At 36.8% G+C, this 17,868-nt stretch overlaps 1 protein-coding gene across 4 annotated transcripts in view; it reads right to left on the reverse strand.

Annotated features, from left to right (window-relative positions):
* Positions 1-17,868, reverse strand: part of TASP1 (taspase 1) — a 273,821-nt gene that overhangs the window by 98,578 nt on the left and 157,375 nt on the right. For all 4 annotated transcript variants that reach the window (XR_005984419.1, XM_041732946.1, XM_041732944.1 and 1 more), the window contains one exon: positions 16,103-16,213. Coding sequence is in view for 3 of the 4 variants with exons in the window: in XM_041732946.1 (XP_041588880.1) it covers positions 16,103-16,213 (111 nt within the window). In the remaining variant the exon portion in view is untranslated. The remainder of the gene's footprint in view (positions 1-16,102; positions 16,214-17,868) is intronic.

A 17,868-nucleotide genomic window follows, 5' to 3' on the forward strand; every position in this document is an offset into this window, starting at 1 on the left:
AAATCACAAATCAGAGAGGAGAAATAACAACCAACACCACAGAAATACAATTATAGATCATAGTATGAAAAGCTACATGCCAACAAACTGGACAATCTAGAAGAAATGCATAAATTCCCAGAAACATAAAAGCTACCAAAAATGAATCAGAAAGAAATAGAAAATTTGAACAGATCAATAATCAGCAAAGAATTGATCAGTAATAAAAAAAACAAACCTCCCAAGAAACAAAAGTCCAGGATTAGATGGCTTCCCAGGTGAATTCTACCAAACATATAAGAAGAGTTAATAAATTCTTCTCAAATTATTCCAAAAATTAAAAAAGGAAGGAAAATTTCCCAATTCATTCTATGAAGCCAACATTACCTCGATACCAAAATCAAATCAAGGCACCACTAAGAAAGGAAACTACAAGCCGATATTTCTGATGAACGTAGATGCAAAAATTCTCAACAAAATATCAGCAAACTAAATCCAACAACACATTTTAAAAAATCATTCACCACAACCAAATGGCAATTATTCCTGGGATGCAACGATGGTTTGATATTTGCAAATCAATCAATGTTATACATTATTACATCAATAAGAGAAAGGATAAGAACCATATGATCATTTCAGTAGACATGGAAAAAGCATTTGACAAAGTACAACATCCATTCATGATTTAAAACACACACACACCTAAATAAAGAAGGTTTAAGGGGAACATACCTCAGCATAATAAAAGCCATATATCAGAAAGGCACAGTTACCATCATACTCAATGGTGAAAAACTGAAAGCTTTCCCCCTAAGATAAGGAACAAGACAAAAATAGCCATTCTCACCACATTTATTCAACACAGTACTAGAAGTCCTAGCCACAGCAATCATACAAGAGGAAGGAATAAAGGGTATCCAAACTGGTAAGGAAGGTTAAACATTCACTATTTGCAGATGACATGATAGTATGTATAGAAAGCCATAAGACTACCAAGAAACTGCTAGAACTAATAAATGAATTCAGTAAAGTCACAGGAAATAAAATCAATGTGCAGAAATCTGTTGCATTTTTATACACCAATAATGAAGCAACAGAAAGAGAAATTAAGAAAATCCCATTTACAGTGTACCAAAAATAATAAGATCTCTAGGAATAAACCTAAGCAAGAGGTAGAAGATCTGTACTCTGAAAACTATAAAACACTGATGAAAGAAATCGAAGATGACACAAAGGGATGAAAGAACATTCCAAGCTCATATGTTGAAAGAAAAAATATCATTAAAGTGTCTAAACTACCCATAGCAATGTATATATTAAACCCAATCCCTATAAAAACACCAATAGCATTTTTCACAGAACTAGCACAGTTCTAAAATTTATATAGAACCACAAAAGATGGGCAGCCCTGGTGGCTCAGCGGTTTAGCACTGCCTTCAGCCCAGGGCCTGATCCTGGAGACCCAGGATCGAGTCCCACGTCGGGCTCCCTGCGTGGAGCTTGCTTCTCTCTCTGCCTCTCTCTCTCTCTCTCTCTCTCTCTCTCTCATGCATAAATAAATAAAATCTTTAAAAAAAAAAAAAAAGAACCACAAAAGATCCTGAATAGCCATAGCAATCTTAAAAAGAAAAGAAAAGACATCACAATTACATACAACAAGTTGTATTACAAAGCTGTAGTGATCAAGACAGTATGTGATTGGCACAAAAACAGACACACAGATCAATGGAACAGAATAGAAAATCCAGAAATGAACCCGCAACTATATGGCCAATTAATCTTCAACAAAGCAGGAAAGAATATCCAAAGGAAAAAAGTCTCCTCAACAAATGGTGCTGGGAAAACTGAACAAACACATGCAAAAGAAAGAAACTGGACAACTTCCTTACACCATACACAAAAATAAACTCAAAATGGAGTAAAGACCATAATGTGAGCCCTGAAACCATAAAAATCCTGAACACAGGCAGCCTCGTAGCAACTTTTTCCTAGATAGATCTCCTGAGGCAAGGGAAACAAAAACAAAAATAAACTATTGAGACTACATTAAAATAAAAGGCTCCTGCAGAGCAAAGGAAACAATCTAAAAGGCCACCTACGAGGTGGGAAAAGATATCTGGATATGACGTATCCAATAAAGGGTTGTATCCAAAATATATAAAGAATATATAAAACTCAATACCCAAAAAAACAATCCAATTTTAAAAATGGGCAGAAGACATGAATAGACACTTCTCCAAAGAAGACATTGAGATTCCAACAGATTTGTGAAGAGATGTTCATCATCACTTAGTATCAGGGAAGTGCAAATCAAAACTACAATGAGAGGGCAGCCCCAGTGGTCCCGTGGTTTAGCGCTGCCTTTAGCCCAGGGTGTGATCCTCGGGACCTGGGATCAAGTCCCGCGTCGGGCTCCCTGCATGGAGCCTGCTTCTCCCTTTGCCTGTGTCTCTGCCTCTCTCTGTCTCTGTGTCTTTCATGAATAAATAAATAAAATCTTTTTAAAAAAATTAAAAGGAGATACCATCTCTCACCTGTCAAAATAGCTAAAAATCAACAACACAAGAAACGACAGGTATTGGCAAGGATGTGGAGAAATAAGAACACTGTTGGTGGGAATGCAAACTAGTGCAGTCGCTGTGGAAAACACTATGGAGGTTCCTCACGAAGTTAAACATAGAACTACCCTATGATCTGGCAATTTTACTACTGAGTATCTTCCCAAAGAATACAAAAATACAAATTCAAGGAGCTACGAGTACCTCATTGTTTACTGTAGCATTATTTACAACAGCCAAATTATGGAAGCAGATCCAGTACCCATTGACTGATGAATGGATAAAAAAGATATGATACATGTACATAATGGAATATCATTCAGTCATACAAAAAAATGAAATCATTCCATTTGCAATGACATGGATGGAGCTAGAGAGTATAATGCTTAGCAAAATAAGTTATTCAAAGAAAGACAAATACTATATGATTTCATTCGTGTGTGGAATTTAAGGAACAAAACAAACGAGCAAAGAGAGAGACAAATCAAAATGGACTCTTAATTATAGAGAACAAACGGATGGTTACCAGGGAGGATGGGGGGTGGGAGGGATTAAGGAGTGCACTTGTGATGAGCACCATGTGTTGTATGGAAATGTTGAATCACTATGTTGTATACCTGAAACTGATATAACACTGTATGTTAATGGGAATCAAAATAAAAACTTAAAAAAATGAATGCAACATATTTATTTCATATTTTCTATCTAGTGATTCTAATATGTAAAGTCTTTGACAAGCTGGTTAAAGTTTCTATTAACATATGTACTCTCCCTCATGGTTACTCTCCTTTATGAAAAGTATTTTATTTCAATTTAAGGTTGTATAAATATGGATTCACATTTGAGGGCTATTTTGAGATCTGACTTGAAAGAGCATTCCTTCACAAAAGATTTTCATTTTCTTCTGTTAAGCCCTGGAAGTTACACATATCTAGGACTACCTTAAATGAAAATTCTGTTCTATTCACTTGAAAGTGTGATTTTTGCAGTTAGTATTTTGTCCTGCACTGTTGGATTATTTGTAATCAGAAGGTTCCAAGATCTCCATCCACGATTACCGGAAACAGGCATGCCTATATTTTCTCAACTTTAGTGTGGTATTTATTGCATCTTACATTTTATTTATGATGCATTTGCCTTTTTTCTTTCCATACAATGCAAGTCAAGTTCCTTGACAGAAAAGCTGTTTTGTTTTCTTCATCTGTGAACCTCTAGTAGTAGCCAACAAAGTATATAATGGATTTCAATGAATATTTATTAAATAAAAAAAATGTTTAAAATTCTGAAAGTATAAATGCATAGGGCCCAAGAACTATCAATGAATAATGCTTTGACAGTTGCCTAATTTATTGTTTTCCTAATCTGTGATTTATACACGTGAGTAAAACAGACTAGGTATCACATTTTTTATGATAATGAAGCAGAAACATGTTTGATTTTTTTAATGGATAAAGAGTAAATTATCTTAAGGGTCTCCCTCAAGCTCCAGGCAGCTATGAAGGAAGAAGATTTTAGTGTTTGAAAAAGAAAAATGTCTGCAAGGAATATAGACAAAAGTCTTACAAAAATGCAAAACTGCACTGGTGAAGTTTTTCTTGAAGTTTTCAAAATCATTTTAAAGTTTTCTAAATTATAAAGAAATTGATGATACTTTACTGATCCCAGAAAAAAGTTAAAATGTATAATGACAGCTTACTTTTGCCCTTCCTATGGAAGCTAATGCTCATGAATTATCAAGGTTTTAGTTAAGATTTGCTCATTAAAAGAGGGGACTCCCTTCAACCTCAAATGTTGATGGCATTTTGCATTTCACAATATGTTAATAAAGTATAAGAATATTCCCCGAAGAAATTAAATAAAAGAACACAGAGCAAAATCCACTTTTTTAATCATAATACTTTATACCACATAGAATTTCTCAGTAATGGCCACACAGAGTATAGGTTGATAATACAAATAACTTAGAAAATCAAAGAGAAGAAGAAATTTGATTTTTACATTTAACATTTTATCAACTATTATACTTAGTAGTGTGTTGAACCAACTAAAAAATGTACTGTGACATTACTTGTTGAGAACTGGGCAAGAAGCTATAATGCTACCCTGAAGGTCACATACCACACGTACAGCCACAGTTTGCGTGGAAAAAAAGAATAATTCATGAAACTAAGTTCATTCAAAACTAACCGTGAATAGGAAAAGTCACATCTGAATCATTGTAAGAGCTTTAAAATGTGTGTGTACTCATTTAAAAAGCACAACTAAAAAGGAAATCTATTTATTTCTTTTCCCTACTTAACTAAGCATTCAGCCTATAATCAGCTGGTTAGCATGAAGTATTATTAAGGCACTATTTTTACAGTACCCATTTTTATGGGTTTTGTATGTTACACAAACAGTGGTTTTTTAAAAAATGCATGAATTGGTTATTCTCTTTCATGCTTCCTATATTAAGTCAAACCAATGCTCTGGATCTTGGCATATTGGTAATGCAAGTGGAAACAAAAACAGTTCAATCTTCATAATGTCTTTCAACTTTATTCATTTAATCATATTGAAGTCTCATATATCAAAAATAGATTTTTTTTTCAAAAATAGATTTTTAAAAAGCCCTGCATTTAAGATAATTTCAGAGTTTGTTTCAAACTACCAAAAAAGTAGGAAATAACAAGTCACTGACTAGAAAAATACATAAAAACAAATTATTTAATCATAAATATAAAATTAGTTTTTTAAAAAATCCCTCATTGCTGCAGAAGGTCAGAGATATCAAACACATCACGACTCAAAAAAAAAGATGGATTATTTTAAAATTCTGTCGAAATGGTTATTGCCACACCATTTTTAAATCTTTCATTTTAGGTAATTTTGCTATTAAAAAAGTTAAATGTCAATTTAAAAAAATCACCCAAACAATACAAAAATGGTCAAGAGCTATGAGCAGGTAATTCATGAATTAATACAAAAGGCCAAGTTACATGTAAAAAGTTGCTCAGCCTCACTCATCAAGAAAAGAGGACTTAAAACTGGAAACCATTTTTCTAATCCATTATTTTGGATATTTTTTTAACATTGATAATAACCGTTAGAATGTGAAGGAGAATTCCAGTTTCCAATCTAGCATGTAAGGAAGTTGTTACTGTATCCTAACAACAAGTAAAAAGCTGAACAAACTAAAAAATCAACAACTCTTCTTAGATTCATTAGAAAACTGAGGGCACAAAGCAACCCAAAACTGGAGACAGATACAGAGAATCACAACTTATCAGAGCACAAAAGTATGAACAGAACCCTCCAAACAATTAGTGATGGGGTAGGAAAACCAGAATTGTAACTGAAGAACTGCTAGAGTCTTGGTGTAGACAGTCTGAGAGTTAAAAACTCTGGTCAGGGGGCTGGGGGCTAGGAATGGGATGACACTTTGTGAGTTTTAACACCTGGAGCCCTACTAGGTTTTCACAGTAATGAAAACTGAAGAAAAAGTCTTTCATGCTTCTAGGAGGAGGAGGAAGAAACCATTTTTAAATATAAGAGAGCATTCCGTTCTTATAAACAAAGCTTGCCCTCAAGAGAAACTATTTTACCAGAGCCAAGTCTGTGGCATTTTATCAGAGCCTAAACTCAATGTAAAATACTCAACTCCAACCAGTTCTGACCTTCTATGTGAAAGAAGAGAGCAGAGGTGAAAAACTAAAAGGCACTTGAGAAATCACAGACCAGAGACACAGGCTCACTAAATTACTGGGACGTAATTATAGGAATACAGAACATTCTCTTCCCCCTACCTCTCATCACCATATTAGTAAAGGCCGATTTCCCACAATTCCTTTTAACCAATACAAAATGTCCAATTATCAAGAAAAAATTACAAAGCTTACTATAATGCCAAAAACAAAGTTTGAAGAGCCAGAAGAAGCATCAAACCAGATTCAGATATGACAAGAATGCTGGAATTATCAGACAAGGAATTTAAAAGAACTATGATTAATAAACTAAGGGCTCTAATGAAAAAGTAGACAACATGCAAGAACAAAGGATAATGTAAGTACAGAGATGGAATGTCTAAGAAAGAATACAAAAGAAATGCTAGAGATCAAAAACATTAAGGATATGAAAATAGAAACATCTAAAACTGGAAAAGCAACAAGAAAAAGACTGAAAAGAAAAGCAGAACAGAATATTCAAGAACTATAGAACAACAACAAACGATATAACCTAAACAAAAGGGGAACACCAAAAGAAGAGGAAAGGAACAGAAGAAATATTTGAAACAACTGAGAGTTTCTCCAAATTAACATCAGACACCAAAATTACACATCCAGGGAGCTCAGAGAACAGGCAAGATAAATGCCAAAAAAAACTATATCCAGGCAAATCATATTCAAAGTATAGAAAATCAGGGATGCCTGGGTGGCTCGGCGGCTTAGCACCTGCCTTCGGCCTGGGGCGTGATCCTGGAGACCCGGGATCGAGTCCCACGTCAGGCTCCCTGAGTGGAGCCTGCTTCTCCCTCTGCCTGTGTCTCTGCCTCTCTGTGTGTGTCTCTCATGAATAAATAAATAAAATCTTAAAAAAAAAAAGGTATAGAAAATCAAAGATAAAGATAAAAATCTTGAAAGAAGCCATAGGGAAGAAACACCTTACCCATAGAAGAACAAAGATAAATATTACGTCTGACTTCTCAGAAATCATGGAACAAAGAAGAAAGTGATGCAAAATAGTTCAAATGTCAAAAGAAACATCAACAAAAACACACAAAAAACTCCATACTTGAATGTGTGGACTGCAAAATTATCTTTCAAAAGGAGGAATAAAGACTTTCTCTGACAAACATTTGAGAATTTGTTGCCAGTAGAACTGCCTTGCAAGAAATATTAAAAGAAACACTTCAAAGAGAAGGAAATTGATAAGCCAGAAACATGGCTCTACATAAAGAAAGGAAGAACATTAAAGAAGGAATAAGGGGAGGGTAAATAAACTTTTATTTTTCTTATTTATAAGTGATCCAACAGACAATAATTTGTTCGAAATAATAATAACAATAATGTATCTTAGTGTATGTGTGTGTGTGTGTGTGTGTGTTTATATGATTATGAAAGCCTGAAATGAATGAAAGCAATGATATAGGGATATAAGGGAGGAATTAGGAGTTTTTTGTTATTCGAGGTACTTGCACTACCCATCAAGTAGTATGGTATTATTTGAAAGTGGACCTAGATTAGTAGCAAGTGTATATCACAAACTGTAGGGCAACCACCAGAAAAAGTAAAACAAAACAAAACAAAACAAAAAACATTGATATGCTACAAAAGGAGAGAAAATGGCATCCTGTAAAATGCTCAGAGTATAGAGAAATAGGCATTCCTACACGGGAAAATGATATAGACAAAAATTATAGACGACATGAATCTCTCTCAGTAGGGAAACAGATAAATTATGGAACCACAGAATATTCAGCTATAAATCTATGTATACTGATATATTAAAAGCATCAAGATAAGGGGTGTCTGGGTGGCTCAGCCGGTTAAACATCTGCCTTTGGCTCAGATTGTGTTCCCGGGGTCCTAGGATCAAGCCCTGCACTGGGCTTCCTGCTCAGTGGGAAACCTGCTTTTCCCTCTCCCTCTGCCCCTCCTCCTGCTTGTGCTCTCAATCTCTCTCTCTCTCTCTCTCTCTCTCTCTCTCATGGACAAATAAAATCTTTAAAAAAAAAAAATCAAGATACGTTAAGTGAAAAGTATGCTGCAAAACAATATATTAGAAATCTCTTCTTTTCCATGAGGCCAGCATCACCTTAATTCCGAAACCAGACAAAGACCCCACCAAAAAGGAGAATTACAGACCAATATCCCCGATGAACATGGATGCAAAAATTCTCAACAAGATACTAGCCAATAGGACCCAACAACACATTAAGAAAATTATTCACCATGACCAAGTAGGATTTATCCCCGGGACACAAGGCTGGTTCAACACTCGTAAAACCATCAATGTGATTCATCATATCAGCAAGAGAAAAACCAAGAACCATATGATCCTCTCATTAGATGCAGAGAAAGCATTTGACAAAATACAGCATCCATTCCTGATCAAAACCCTTCAGAGTGTTGGGATAGAGGGAACTTTCCTTAACATCTTAAAAGCCATTTACGAAAAGCCCACAGCAAATATCATTCTCAATGGGGAAGCACTGGGAGCCTTTCCCCTAAGATCAGGAACAAGACAGGGATGTCCACTCTCACCACTGCTGTTCAACATAGTTCTGGAAGTCCTCGCCTCAGCAATCAGACAACAAAAAGACATTAAAGGCATTCAAATTGGCAAAGAAGAAGTCAAACTCTCCCTCTTCGCCGATGACGTGATACTCTACATAGAAAACCCAAAAGCCTCCACCCCAAGATTGCTAGAATTCATACAGCAATTTGGTAGCGTGGCAGGATACAAAATCAATGCCCAGAAATCAGTGGCATTTCTATACACTAACAATGAGACTGAAGAAAGAGAAATTAAGGAGTCAATCCCATTTACAATTGCACCCAAAAGCATAAGATACCTAGGAATAAATTTAACCAAAGAGGTAAAGGATCTATACCCTAAAAACTATAGAACACTTCTGAAAGAAATTGAGGAAGACACAAAGAGATAGAAAAATATTCCATGCTCATGGATTGGCAAAATTAATATCGTAAAAATGTCAGTGTTACCCAGGGCAATTTACACGTTTAATGCAATCCCTATCAAAATACCATGGACTTTCTTCAGAGAGTTAGAACAAATTATTTTAAGATTTGTGTGGAATCAGAAAAGACCCCGAATAGCCAGGGGAATTTTAAAAAAGAAAACCTTAGCTGGGGGCATCACAATGCCAGATTTCAGGTTGTACTACAAAGCTGTGGTCATCAAGACAGTGTGGTACTGGCACAAAAACAGACACATAGATCAATGGAACAGAATAGAGAACCCAGAAGTGGACCCTGAACTTTATGGTCAACTAATATTCGATAAAGGAGGAAAGACTATCCATTGGAAGAAAGACAGTCTCTTCAATAAATGGTGTTGGGAAAATTGGACATCCACATGCAGAAGAATGAAACTAGACCACTCTCTTTCACCATACACAGAGATAAACTCAAAATGGATGAGAGATCTAAATGTGAGACAAGAGTCCATCAAAATCATAGAAGAGAACACAGGCAACACCCTTTTTGAACTTGGCCACAGTAACTTCTTGCAAGATACATCCACGAAGGCAAAAGAAACAAAAGCAAAAATGAACTATTGGGACTTCATCAAGATAAGAAGCTTTTGCACAGCAAAAGATACAGCCAACAAAACTAAAAGACAACCTACAGAATGGGAGAAGATATTTGCAAATGACGTATCAGATAAAGGGCTAGTTTCCAAAATCTATAAAGAACTTATTAAACTCAACACCAAAGAAACAAACAACCCAATCATGAAATGGGCAAAAGACATGAAGAGAAATCTCACAGAGGAAGACATGGACATGGCCAACAAGCACATGAGAAAATGCTCTGCATCACTTGCCATCAGGGAAATACAAATCAAAACCACAATGAGATACCACCTCATACCAGTGAGAATGGGGAAAATTAATAAGGCAGGAAACAACAAATGTTGGAGAGGATGCGGAGAAAAGGGAACCCTCTTACACTGTTGGTGGGAATGTGAACTGGTGCAGCCACTCTGGAAAACTGTGTGGAGGTTCCTCAAAGAGTTAAAAATAAACCTGCCCTATGACCCAGCAATTGCACTGTTGGGGATTTACCCCAAAGATTCAGATGCAATGAAACGCCGGGACACCTGCACCCCGATGTTTCTAGCAGCAATGTCCACAATAGCCAAACTGTGGAAGGAGCCTCGGTGTCCATCGAAAGATGAATGGATAAAGATGTGGTTTATGTATACAATGGAATATTCCTCAGCCATTAGAAACGACAAATACCCACCATTTGCTTCAACGTGGATGGAACTGGAGGGTATTATGCTGAGTGAAATAAGTCAATCGGAGAAGGACAGTGTATGTTCCCACTCATTTGGGGAATATAAAAAATAGTGAAAGGGAATATAAAGGAAGGGAAAAGAAATGTTGGGAAATATCAGGAAGGGAGACAGAACATAATGACTCCTAACTCTGGGAAACGAACTGGGGGTGGTGGAAGGGGAGGAGGGCGGGGGGTGGAGGGGAATGGGTGACGGGCACTGAGGCGGACACTTGACGGGATGAGCACTGGGTGTTTCTCTGTATGTTGGTAAATTGAACACCAATAAAAATTAATTTAAAAAAAAGAAATCTCTTCTTTATAATTTTTAAAATGATGATAGAAGGAGAGTGGGGGTGGGGGATACACAGACAAACAGAATAGATTATAAAGACCTACACTAAATTGTAGGCAGCAGTTCTTTCTGGCAAAGCAACAAGACTTAGAGTAAATGGAGGGGGGTATCTGTCTTGGTTACTATGTAAAATTTTTCTATGTATACACTGCAGTGAGAATCTCTAGATATATTATCTATGCAGATGCTTTCTTTTTTTTTTTTTTTTTTGATGCTTTCTTAAAAGAAAAAAACAAAGGAAGCAAGAAAGGAAAAATATAGTAGTGTCTTTCCATAAAACCAAGAAAGTCATTGCTAGCTTGTCTCAGTCACTAACAGAATGATTTTAACCAAATTACTTCAAATAGGAACTTGAGATCCACCATTAAAAATTTAATTTATAGTTTCAATTGAGGAGCAATTTGATTTACAACTATACTTTTACACAAATAGTTTAGATTGGCCTGTGAACAAACCAAGGATCAAAGAGAATTTTGGAACTAGAGGGGACTTTCTGGCCCCTCATTTTACACATGAGGAAACTGAGAACAAAGAGATTTGTCCTAAAACAAACAACTAATTTCTTCACTGTTAAAAAGAGGAAAGAATTCAACCTTCTTGCTCCTTGCTCAGGACTCTGGTAAATTCAACTTATTTCTTCAAACTACTTTATAAATATCACCTGTGGTTCCCGAAAATTCCCAAGTGGTTCCCGAAAATTTTCATTTTCCAAATCACCTGATTAATAAAAAGAATTTCACATTTTCATGTTGGGTGCAGTAGAAAGTCAAAGAACTTAGCATGGTGAAGGAATGGAATGGAATGGAATGGAATGGAATGGAATGGAATGGAATGGAATGGAATGGAATGGAAAGGAAAGGAAAGGAAAGGAAAGGAAAGGAAAGGAAAGGAAAGGAAAGGAAAGGAAAGGAGCAAAGGAAAGGAAAGGAAAGGAAAGGAAAGGAAAGGAAAGGAAAGGATAGGAAAAAGGAAAGGAAAGGAAAGGAAAGGAAAGGAAAGGAAAGGAGCAAAGGAAAGGAAAGGAAAGGAGCAAAGGAAAGGAAAAAGGAAAGGAAAGGAAAGGAAAGGAAAGGAAAGGAAAGGAAAGGAAAGGAAAGGAGGAAAGGAAAGGAAAGGAAAGGAAAGGAAAGGAAAGGAAAGGAAAGGAAAGGAAAGGAAAGGAAAAGGAAAAGGAAAAGGAAAAGGAAAAGGAAAAGGAAAAGGAAAAGGAAAAGGAAAAGGAAAAGGAAAGGAAAGGATAGGAAAAAGGAAAGGAAAAGGAAAAGGAAAAGGAAAAGGAAAAGGAAAAGGAAAAGGAAAAGGAAAAGGAAAACAACGTAAGCAGCTTGCTACATCCAGTGAGTCAGACACAGAGTCCAGAGTGCAACCCAACTCTGCTAACCCCCAGGATATTCTCCCCTTGTGTTTTTTTATTCATTTTACTTAAAAAAGAAAAAAAAGGCAATGTGATCCTGTAGAAAGAATACACACTGACCAGGTGACATTGGGCAAGTCATTAAACTTGGAAACTAAGTTTCTTCAACTATTAAATAAACAGAGTCAATCAGATGAGCTCTTAAGTTTCTTACTTCTTTCTGTGAACCTGGAATTTTAAAAATACAGCTCAAATGCATTAGGTTATGGGATCCAGTGGCAAAAAAATACAGTGGCAGTCTAACTCTGAATACCTTCAAAGAGCTAATGAGAAGGAGAGCACAGACAACAGTACAGAGCAGAGTGGACTTTAGGAATTCCAAATCTGGAAAGGTAGAACTAGCTGGTGAACCTGTGGTTTTAGATTCAGTAAAGTGCTTCAGAAAGTTGCCATGCACCATAATTCTACACCTACCACAGGTTTCCAGGAAGTTAACTTCTCCTGAACATCTAGTTTTCACTTCTTAGTATTCTTTCTCACTATTGTTCTGAAAATGCATCTAATATAGTTGGACAACTAATACCAAATTATATAAATTATATATGGTATTAAGGCCAAGAATTTGGTTTCCTTAAAAATAAAAAACATTCAACATCAGTAATTGCTAAAACAAACAAACAAACAAAATAATACTTAAGTTTGATTCTGATATATTTGAGGATATAGTAACACGAATGTAATTAATCTTTTTCCAAAAAATCATAAGAGGCAAACTTCAAAGACCTGTTCCTAACTCATTCCTCAGCTCACATTTTGCTATCAGGCAATTCTTGCTAGCATGAATATAGCTAATACCATTACTTATGTCTTCATAACCTCAGTTTAACTACCTGTAAGAAAGCACCTATACAAAATCTCTTCTTACTGAATTCTTTTCCTACAGTTATTCACTCTGTTCTTCCTTCAGATATATCCAATTCTTTCTTGCCCACCAACTGTTTTTCTTTCTCTCTTTGCCCTAAAAATCTTTTATAATAGGGTATGATACTTATTAAAGGCTTTAACAATGAAATAGTTTTATCCACACCCCCAGAACTTTCCATTGATCCCCTAAGTTATATGTGTGCATACCAAGTTGATATAAGTTTTATACTTTGAGAGCTTCTAAGTGGACTTTCATAAATTTGAAGTAGAGGCAGCTTTTGGATGAAATGTGTTTTAAGTAGGTAAATCCTAAATTTTGGCAGAATAAGTAGTTTAGAGCTTCCCACCAGTATCCTAGGTAGAACTGGGGCTAGGCTGTGACTAGACATGTGGACATCGGTGGGAAAACCAGAAGAAAAGAATTGATCATTAGTATAGATTTCTGTCCCTCTTTCCAAGCTGCTGAAGGTGGAGGAAAAAGAGGAGAACAAACAAACAAACAAACAAAAAAAAGCCCTAGCTAAATCTTCAGAATCCAAGAATAGATGAGGCCTCAAGACACAGAAAGCCAGGTAGGGAAGTTCCCCATTTCCATGCCACACTCAGACCAATAAGATGCTGCAGGAGTAAAGTAGAAAAACTAGCCTGATATACATGGGCCATGAATACTTGATGTTCTCACTGATTATTCCAGAAGTTTCAGACCATCTGATTCTACTACCACTAGCATCTACTGTCAGTGGATGCTATGCGTACTAAGGAAACCAGATGTTACAACAAGACCACAGTCACCATAGTGAATTCAGCAATAATAGAAGCCAATAACCCATAAAGGAGATGGAAGGCAAGTCTCATCTGAGCAGAAGTCAACAGCAGGAAGAGGATGACCATGAGTGAGATGGTCCCTCCCACAACGACAAAGAAGCTCCCTTGAAACCCCATGCCACCCAGTAGAGAGGGAAAAGTGGCAAACAAATATACAATGCCATGTATAAAGAGAGACTAGGCTTACATGGAAGGAACTAGCAGAATGAAGGCAAGGAGTCAGGCATTAAACTGAGTTAAAGGCACCTTTCCTGCAATTTCCAGCATGGGCTGGGAAGGCAGTATGGGTATGGACATCTGGTGAAGTATGCCCCAAACACAGGCCAACACAGTCCTTCTGTGACTTTGAAGCCTAGGTTTGGGCCTAGCAGTAGGCCCCCTTCAGCTGCACAGGACCCCCTTGGCAAGGCCCCACACAGTCTGCATGTAGCCCCTATGGCCCAGAGGGTCAAACACCAAGTAAGTAAGTCCTTCTATAAACTCTCTGTGGCCTGTGGGCTCTGAAGTCCTCTATGTCTTCTGCTCCCACTAGTGCCAATCTCCCACTATACACTTGGCCAGTAGATACTAATCATCTGTTCCCTATCTGTACTCAAAACTCAAGAATAGCCTATTGTTTGCACAGCGACTCCAGACCCATCCCAGTCTGGTGAAACCAATGAACTTTTCTGCTACCTGGTGGCCAAACCAAACCTCCTTCATCAAGATCTGTACCCCTTCCAAGTATGTCCTTACTGGGACACTCTCTCACCTCTAGAGTACTACCTACAGTTTCTTACAGTTGCTCTTTCAACACGGTTAACAATCTTTTTGTGTTAAACTTCCCCTAATTAACCTAATGTATAGTTTCTGTCTCCTGACTGGACCCAGAGAGCTACATCCACCTAGTCTCAAAATCTGGTTCTATGAATATTTCCACTTCTTCATTTCGTCTCTATCCCATGGACCATTCCCAGCCCCTCATGTCTCTTTCCTATAGAGATGGTCTTGGACAACCTCAGATCTACTTTATAAACCCTCCCCCCAAATACCAATTTGTTTGTCAACTTAGAAACACATAAGGGTTCTCTCCTTTCTGTCAGATCAAATATGAACTCCTATGCTGAGATTTTTAAGGCTTTCTGTGACCTGGCCTCACCAGACCCACTGCACATCTGGAATACTTCCTGCCAGGTAAAAGTCATGTAGATGTCTGGCCAACATGATACTACATCCTACTGTCAGGTCTGTGTTCATGCTCCTCTCTTCTCCCTCTTTTCCCACTTATTCCAAAGTCTTCTGGGACCAGTTCTAAGAGCCCCTATTCATGAGTTCTTTGGGGAACGATTTCTTGCTACACTTTTGTCTGTGTTATCCTTATCACATAATTAGCATCTTCATATACCCTGTCTTAATTCTCCAACTAGAGATACCACTTCCCAGATTAACCCTGTAATACCCTTCTCTAATTTATTCATGGCTATTACTCTAACTCATTTTTAACTATACTTTATATGTCTTATATAACTTCACTAGCCTTCACATAGTGGTAAGCTCAATGTTACATGACGGGAAAATCAGACTAAGTCAGAGAGTTTTAACCCTATGTAACAGTTGTGGATAGGGCCATTGCTAGGCTATACAAAATCTTTCTACAGATTAGAAAAAGGCACTCCTTCCTCCAAACTGATGAAGCCTCACATCTGGTTACACAGTTTGGCAAATGGAGCCCAGGCAGGATTTCAACTCAACCTTATATACGACTATACATAGCAGCACTGGATTCATTAATATATCACGGACTAAAAGATGAATCAAAATGTATTAGAAAAAAAACTTTTAAAGGATGTTATCCCTTGAATTGTGCTTTAGTAGAATTTTATGCTATATCATTCTAATCCTAGATAATGTCTCAGCTTGGGCATTAGATTAGTTATATGGCAAATTTCAAGCATCTGTGGGTATCTCCTGTAATTCTTTTCATAACCAATATTAACTGAAGGTCGAAGTCTATGCTAGACCCTGGAGCTAGGCCTTGTTGCACAAATATAGTATCTGACTGATTTACAGCTCAGTGATCAATCTATAATTAGAAGAACATTATTTTTAAAGTCATACTTACTGATAAACTTGTTTTGCATAGTCTCCAACAGTGCCTGGTGAGCATCTTCAGCTTGTAAAGCATGTGAACATTCTCTAGCCAATATGGTACGTACAAGATGCTCCCCACATCCTAGAAATAAAAGAAGACCAAGAACTATTGAGGAAAAGCAGTTCTAAACATCCTTCTTATCATATTAACATTAAAACATCTTCATATGTCACTTAAGAAATAGTTTTGGAGAATAATTCAGTGATGGATGAAATGACTTCTATGAGCAATCTAGAATTTTAGTTAGAAAACTCAGTAGAATGTAAAGAAATAAATAACTGTCTAATATCAAAAGGAAACAGAAAAATAAAAGAAAACCCCTTTTTCATAGGAATGATTTACATAATACAGAAATTCAGATTCTCTGCCTAGGAATCTCCTAGGGCTTTGTCTCATTTTCACTGTTGGATAACTACAGAAATTCTGTTTTATAATTTATTTGTTTACATACAATTGTCCTAGTCTACAATTTTGCCTCACCATCCCACACACCTGGAAGCATGGGAGAAATCTAAACAGCCCAGGGCAATCTAGATCTCCATCTAACCACTTTTCACTAAAACGTCTGCCACATATCAACGGCTATAAAGTGGACTTAATAAAATAGCAGCTTTCTCACCTTATAATAGTAACTTACATAGCCTACAGAACTACTCTGTAATTCTAAAAAAAGAATGCATTTTAAATCCATGGAGTGAACTTGGGACCATTCAGACACACTAAGAAAGCGTATGTATAATGGCAATGGAAAGCACTGCCTAAAATTCCATTACAGTTTCTATCTGTTAAAAGTAGAAACTGGGGTCACCTGGGTGACTCAGTCGGTTAAGCATCTGCCTTCGTTTCAAGTCATGATCCCAAGGTCTTGGAATGGACCTAGCATTGGGCTCCCTGCTCAGCTTGAGAGCCTGCTTTTCCCTAGTCTTCTGCCCCTTCCCCTGCTTGTGTTCTTTTGTGGAGCCTCTCTCAAATAAATAAAATCTTTTAAAAATATATATTTAAATAAATAAATAAAAATAGAAACTTCCTGCAAAAGTAGAGACAAAGGAAATTCAATTTATAGGTTGATAAGTTCAAATAAAAGATTTCTGAAGAAAGAGACTTACTTTTTTCTTAGATATAAAAAATATTAAAAAGCTACTTTGATAACCATTGGAGGAGTAAATCTTTCAAAAAAAATACTAAGTAATGGGGCACCTGAGTGGGTCAGTCACTTAAGCATTCCACTCTGGGTTTCAACTCAGGTCATGATCTCATGGGACATGAGATAGAGCTCCCTGTGGGAAGTCTGCTTGAATGTTCTCTCCCTCTGCCCTCCCCAACCACACACATGTGCTCACACACTATCTCTCTCTCTCTCTCTCTCTCAAATAAATCAGTAAATCTTAAAAAAAAAAAAAAATACTAAGTGCTACTAGAAATGCTTATTCTACATAAAATCAGTTATATTAATTAAAATGTAAATTTCCTCTTACACAAATGAGAACAGTAGATAATACATAAGACCTGCTTCCTGTCTCTTAAAGAATCAGGCTTTTTTTTTTTTTAAGATTTTATTCATTCATTCATGAGAGACACACAGAGAGAGGCAGAGACATAGGCACAGCGCAGAGGGAGAAGCAGGCTCCCCACAAGGAGCCCAATGCAGGACTTGACCCCAGGATCCCAGGATCATGCCCTGAGCCAAACGAAGACACGCAACCACTGAGCCACCCAGGTGCCCCAAAAATAAAATA

The sequence above is a fragment of the Vulpes lagopus genome, chromosome 18, assembly GCF_018345385.1.
Source record: "Vulpes lagopus strain Blue_001 chromosome 18, ASM1834538v1, whole genome shotgun sequence".
In the NCBI taxonomy this organism is placed as follows: Eukaryota; Metazoa; Chordata; class Mammalia; order Carnivora; family Canidae; genus Vulpes; species Vulpes lagopus.